Source organism: Trichoderma citrinoviride (assembly GCF_003025115.1).
Source record: "Trichoderma citrinoviride strain TUCIM 6016 unplaced genomic scaffold BBK36scaffold_41, whole genome shotgun sequence".
NCBI classification, from domain to species: domain Eukaryota; kingdom Fungi; phylum Ascomycota; class Sordariomycetes; order Hypocreales; family Hypocreaceae; genus Trichoderma; species Trichoderma citrinoviride.
In genome coordinates, this window is record NW_020194749.1 from 10,902 (window position 1) to 17,992 (window position 7,091).

Below are 7,091 nucleotides of genomic sequence, written 5' to 3' on the forward strand. Positions count from 1 at the left end.
TAATTTCCTTTTAAAAGGCAGTAGATTTAGTAAGATTAGCTATATATAGCTTAAAAGTATTAGTACTTATTATTTTTTAATAATTTAATAAAAGCTAGGCTTATAACTTATTAAAATATATATTAATTAGCTTATTATTAGTCTATATCCTATATAGCAGCATATAGCTTTACTTATACTTTCTAGTTAGGTTAACCCCTGTCCTCTACTATATAAATACTTCTTATATTAATGCCTTTATTTCTAATAAAGCCTTAAATAATTATAATACCTAAAGTCTTATTAACCTTTAACCTTAGTATAAATATCTTATATAGTAAATAGGTTTATAAGCTAAAGAGAGGACTAGATAATTAAGTAATTAAATATAAAGCATGCTAGGTTATTTAAGATTTTAAGTAAATTACTAGAGTTAACTATATTAAAATATTTATATTAGTTATAAAGCTAATAACTTATAAGGCTTTATTTATAATAATAGCTGCCCTAGACTTAAAGATTAAGCAGATAGATATTAAAATAGCATTCTTATATAATAAGGTAAATAAAGATATATATATTAAGTAACTTATAGGCTTTTAAAATAACTTAAGATAAGTTTATAAGTTAAAAAAGGCGCTATATAAACTAAAGTAAGTATTAAGGGTTTAATATAAAACCTTTACTAATTTCCTTATTATTTTTAACTTTTAAGCAGTATTAGTAAATAGCAGTCTTTATATTAAAAATAGTATTTTTATAGTTATTTATATTAATAACCTGCTATTAGTTAATAAAAATAAGTTTAAGATTTTAAAACTTAAAAATACCTTATACTAATGCTTTTTTATAATTAACCTAAGACTATATTATTATTATTTTAGTATATAAATTTATTAAAATAAAAAAGCTTAAATAATTATCTTTAATTAATAAGGCTATATTTAGAAGGTTCTTTACTAATATAATATAACTAATTATATCTTAATGCTAATACTAATAGTTAAGAAATAACTATAAAAGGCTAAGGCTAACTTCTTATATTAAATAAAGGATAAAAAAGAGTATTAGTTAATAATTAGGTCTTTAATATACTTAATATTATTAAAAATAAAAAGGTTTAAACCTAGGAGTTTATTAAGGCTTATATTTTAACACTCCTGCTAGCTTAATAGGCTTTATAATCTTAAGCTCTTTTATATAGTATAGCAGGGACTTTAAGCTCTTTTATACTTTTAGGTTATAAAATTTATATAAGGTAGTGGCATTAAAGATAATTTAAACTTATAACCTCTTAGCTAAGGCGTCTTTATGCCTTAGCTAATAGTCTTAGCTGCTAGGCCATCTAGGCTTATAACCTATTAAAAATAAAAAGGTTTAAACCTAGGAGTCTATTAAGGCTTATATTTTAATAAATATTAAGTATATAACTAGATCTAGTATATATAGTTTTTATTATTAGCTATTATATTAGAAATCTTAATAATTTTTATAAATAAGTAGTAAAATAGATCTTTAAATATATTTAAGGAATTATAAACCTCTGCCTAGTCTTTTATAAAAACTTATAACTATTATATAGCTATAATAACTTAAACTAGGCTAATAACCTAAATACTTACTAGTTAACCTTAAGGTATATCTTTAATATTAAAAGCAGTAAGATTAGCTAGTTATTTAGGAGATAAGCTATTATTATATTATTAAGCTATAAAGCTAAATATATAGTATAAATAAATATAATAAAAAAAGCTATTTAGCTATAAAGTCTTTTTATAAAATTATAAACTAATTTTTAAGGGGAGATGTTATTTAAAGACTCTTCTAGTGCTATAATTATTTATTATAATAATTAAGGAGTAATTATACTTATAAAAAATCTAATAAATTATAAAAGATTAAAGTATATTAAAACCTAGTATTATTTTATTTATAAAAAGGTTAAGAAAGGAGAAATTAAACTTAAGTATATACTTATAAATAAAATAGTAGCTAATAAATTAACTAAGCTATTAAAAAAAGACTGCTTTATAAAGTTTTATAAAGCCTTAGGTTTAAGGAAACTTACTAATATAAAGATAGCTAGTAAAAAGGTTTAAAGGGATATTTAAGAAGATTAACCTTTAATAATATTAATAGTATAAAGTTAGTAAGAGTAAATATAAATCTATTACCTCCTTAAAAAGCATAAGGTTAATAGGAGTTTTCTTATAGTCTTATATTATTAAGTAAGAGTGTTAAAATAAAAGGCATTAATATAGGAAGTACTAGTATATTAATAGCAGGGGGTTAATCTAGTTAAAGGCATAAGTAAAAGCTATATGCCTAGTTTAGTAAATATAAATAAGTAAGATAAGAGACACACTTTTTAATAAATATTAAATATATAGCTAGATATTAATCTAGAGTATTACTATCTAGGCACTAATAGATTACTATCTAGGCACTACTAGGGGGGTCTTAAAAATAACTGCGTTTCTTATCCTAGCTTTATTAAGACAGAGGGTATGTTAATTAGTAAAAGGTTTATTAATTTACTAAATACTTTAGTCTTAATATATACACTATATAAATTAAGGTATTAATTTAATAAACTTTTATTCCTGTACTTAAAAATGCTATTTTACTTAAATTTAAAATTACCTTGCTTTAAGGAGTAGCTTAATAATATTTTTATACTCTTAATTATAGATTTAAGGGTTTTTATAATACCTTTAGTTATATAGTATATAACACTTTAATATATATATCTTTTTTTTATAAATTAATAGACCTTTTACTACTTAACATCCCCTTTATAATAGTAGGGCTATTATAAGGAATGCAGTTGTTTTTAAGACCCCCTAAGTAGTAGAAGTACCTTAAAATTTTCCTTTAGGTACTATGTTTTTAAACTGCTATATCTATATTAAAAAGATTAAGAAAAATATAAAAAAATATAACTAGCTTAAACCTAGGCTAAAAAACTTAGTAATATTTTTTATATATTTTTTATACTTATTTAGTAATTTATAAATAAGTAGAAACTTAGACTATTTTAAATCTATATTTTATATACTATATAGTAAATAAATTAAGTAACTTTTTATATAGCTATATAGCTTTTTATTTAAATATTAATATTTTAAAAAGTGTATGCTTTAAGAAGTAATACTTAGCTAAAGAATGCTATTTTAAGAATAAAACAGTTTTTAAAGCTATATATAAGCTAAAAAATAGAAATAAAATAGAATATTTATAATTTAACTATATAAAAAAAGCTAAAAATTTAATTATTTCTTTTAAATTATTTTTCTAGAATTTTTTATAAATTCTTAAAGTACTTACTAACTATTAAAATAGCATAAGCTAAATTAAAGTATATCCTTAATATTAAGTATATTAGTAACTTAATAGCTAACTAGTATTCTTTTTATTTATTTTATTAGCTAATATATCTCTTTACTTTTTATAATTACTTTTTAATTATTAATATTAGCACTAGGGCATAGTTAGTTATATTAAGTTATTATAAGATCTTTTAAATATAGCCTTACTAGTATTATAGAGCTTAGAGCTAGATATAATGCCTTTAGGTTATATAGTAATAGGACTAGATAAAGATCTTATATTCTTCTTTAGGTTATAGTAATATATAGTTATTACTATTAAGAGACTGTAAATAGGCTCTTTATAGTTAACTATAAAGTTTAAAGTAAAAGACTTAAAAAGCCCTAGCTATAATAGTTATAGTTAAATAATAACCTTCTTAATATAGCTTAGCTGCTATAATAGTGCTTTTCTTAAAGGTCTTAATATTATAGTATATAAAATAAGGTAAATCTATATTTAGATTAATTTAGTAATTTTAAGCAGGATAGTAAGGCTTTAAAAAGTCTATTTTTATAAAAATTAATAAATTTAATTAAGATTTAATAGAGTTATAGTAAAAAGAAGATAAAGCTTATATATAGCTATTATTATTGCAGATTATAATAATATATTAATATTATAGTTATATAAGGCCTTACTTTTTTATTATATTTTTAGCAGGATAATTCTAAAGATAAAAGAAGTATATAAGAAAATATAAATATATTTAATTATATAAAGTTAGTATTATAAATAAGGTATTTTTTTTTTATAAATTAACAGACCTTTTATAAATTAACATCCCCCTTATCCTAGTAAAGCTAGGACAGGAAACGCAGTTATTTTAAAGACCCCCCTAGTATATATAGCTTAAAAGTATTAATACTTATTATTTTTTAGTAATTTAGTAAAAGCTAGGCTTATAACCTATTAAAATATATATTAAATTAGCTTATTATTAGTTTATATCTTATATAGCAGTATATAGCTTTACTTATATTTTTAGTTAGGTTAACCCTTATCCTCTACTATATAAATACTTCCTATATTAGTGCCTCTATTTTTAACATTATATCTTAATAATTTAGTAAAAGCTAGGCTTATAATCTATTAAAATATATATTAAATAGCTTATATTCTCTTTACTTATCTTAATATATTTAAGTAAGACTACTGCTCTTACTTAAGCTTTATAAATAGCTAATCTCTATAACCTCTTATACTAGTACTTTTTATATTAGTGCCCTTATTTTTAATATATAGCAGCTATAAAGTCTTAAGTAATTTAACTTTTAAGTAGGTTACTTATACTAAGTTTATTAAGGTCTTATTAATATACTTAATTATCTTATTTTATTAAAGAGTATAGGCTAATAATATTTTTAATATAAATCCTTTTTTATAAAATTAATTCTAAATATTATAAAAGATAAATTTAGCTATATTATTAAAAGATATAGTCTAGACTTTATAGCTATTATTAGCTACTTTTACTTAGCATTTTTAGCCTTTAAGCTTTTTTATAGTATTAAATCTTAATATAGCTAAGATTAGCTATTAATACTTTATATAAGTGTTAAAATATATAGTAATTAGCTTATCTCCTTACTTTTTAAATAGTGGCTTTTAGCTTTTATTTATACTTATAGTTAGATTAACCCTTTATTACTCTTATATAAATACTTCTTATATTAATGCCTTTATTTTTAACACTTTTACTTTATTAAAAATAAGGGCATTATATATAGGAAGTACTAGTATATATAGGTCTTAAGGGTTAACTAACTATAAAGCATAAGTAAAAGCTATATTCTTATTTAAATAAGGAGAGATAAGTAAGCTAATTAATATATATTTTAATAAGTTATAAGCCTAGCTTTTATTAATTATTACTAAGTATTAATACCTTCTTAAAATTAATTAATAATAATCTTACTAATTTATAATCTTTATTATATTTTAGCTAAATATTACTATATAACTTTATAATAATAAATAATTACTAATTAATTTACTTAAATAAGTTAAAAGCTAACTATTAACTAAGATAATTAAAATTACTATTATTAAATAACTTAATCTTTAAACTAAGAGCCTTAGGCCTTAGGCCTTCTTTAAGTAGCTAGGATAACTAGGGATTATAAAAAGATAAGTAAAATAATAAAAATATTAATAGCTTAAATATAGTAAGGTAATTAACCTTTAGGTTAATAAATAAAAACCTTAATAATAAAATAGCTATAATACTATCTCCTCCTAGTAATATAAATATATATAATTATATAGTCTATATACTATTTATAACCTAGTAATTAATATAAAATATATTATAATAATATAATAATCTTAAAAAAAGCATTATAGCTAAGAAAGTAGCTATAGCATATCTTAAAATTAAACCTATTATTATTAATGCCTTAAGCTTATACTCTTTACTATTACTTAAAAAGAGAGAGGACTATTTAATATAAAAATATTAGCTTAAACTTATTATTAATCTTATTAAAGGAGATAACTTACTTACTATTTATAATACTAAAAAAAAGATACTAAATATATAAATTAACACTTAAAAAAGTAAGTAATAATAATATATTAATATTTTAAAAATAATATTATTAATTTTATTAAGTAAGATAATAAGTAATAAAAAAATAGTTTAAAAAGTCTTTTAGTAAGTTAAAGAAGAATTTTTAAAGTTAAGACTAAGAGTATTATAAACTATATATAAAGAATAAAAAGAGTATATCTTAAGTCCTTTTAAGTTTATTTAAGAATTTACTTAAAGGATTAAGACTATTTAAGAGAAGTTCCTTTAAGCTAAAAGCTAATATAAGCTTTTAAATAGCTATTTAATTCTAAAGTTTATTAATAAACTTAATAAATAATACTTAATTTAGTATATTAACTTTTAGTTAAATTATAGTATTAAAATACTGCTAATACTAAATAATATTATTTAAAGCGCTAAGGCTAAAGAAGTTAAATAAAAAAGCAGTATAATAATATAAGCCTTATTAATATAAAAGCAAGCTGCTTTAATAAATAATAAGGACTTTATAATAATAAAGGTGCTTAAGTATATATACTATAGTAAAATATATTATATAAAAAAAGAATGCTAGGATTTATATTTAAAGAAAAAGCATTATTAAGATAATTATAAAGGCTAGTAGGGTTATTTAATAAACCTAAATATAACTATAAAGTAAAAGAATAATAGTCCTGCTTTACTTATAATAAAGATAATAAGGATAATTATAATAAAAGATAATTACTTTATAACCTTTTAAAAATGCCTTATTCTTATTATAGCTTAAGTGCTATTTAAATTCTAGACTTTAATTATAAATAATATATAACTTTATAATAAGAATAATTTACTTTAAGGTCCTTTTAACTATATACTAAAATGCTTAATAGTATTAAGGACTTTAGAATTATTATAAAAGGCATTAAGATAGTTATTTAAAAATATATAAATAAAAACCTATTAATTATACTTATATTAAGGAAAGTACTCTTTATTTTAGAACTTAGCCTTAATCTAGTCTTTATTACCTAGCTTCTTAACTTAAAAGAGGAGATATATATAGCCTAAGATAGCTAAATAATAAAAAAAGATAAGACTACTAAGGGGGTCTTAAAAATAACTATATTCCTTAATTAAGCTTTACTAAGTTAAGGGGTATATTAATTTATAAAAGGGTTATTAATTTATAAAAAAAATATATTAATTAAAGTATATATATTATATAAAA

The 7,091-nt window shown here is 19.6% G+C and overlaps 1 protein-coding gene across 1 annotated transcript; it reads left to right on the forward strand.

The window, feature by feature from the left end:
- Positions 1 to 411: 411 nt before the first annotated feature.
- Positions 412 to 567, forward strand: BBK36DRAFT_1131269 (hypothetical protein; the record flags this gene model as incomplete). Its single annotated transcript, XM_024891949.1, has 1 exon — positions 412 to 567. A coding segment is annotated over one exon (156 nt), but the record flags the coding sequence as incomplete, so codon positions are not given.
- Between the last annotated feature and the right edge of the window lie 6,524 nt (positions 568 to 7,091).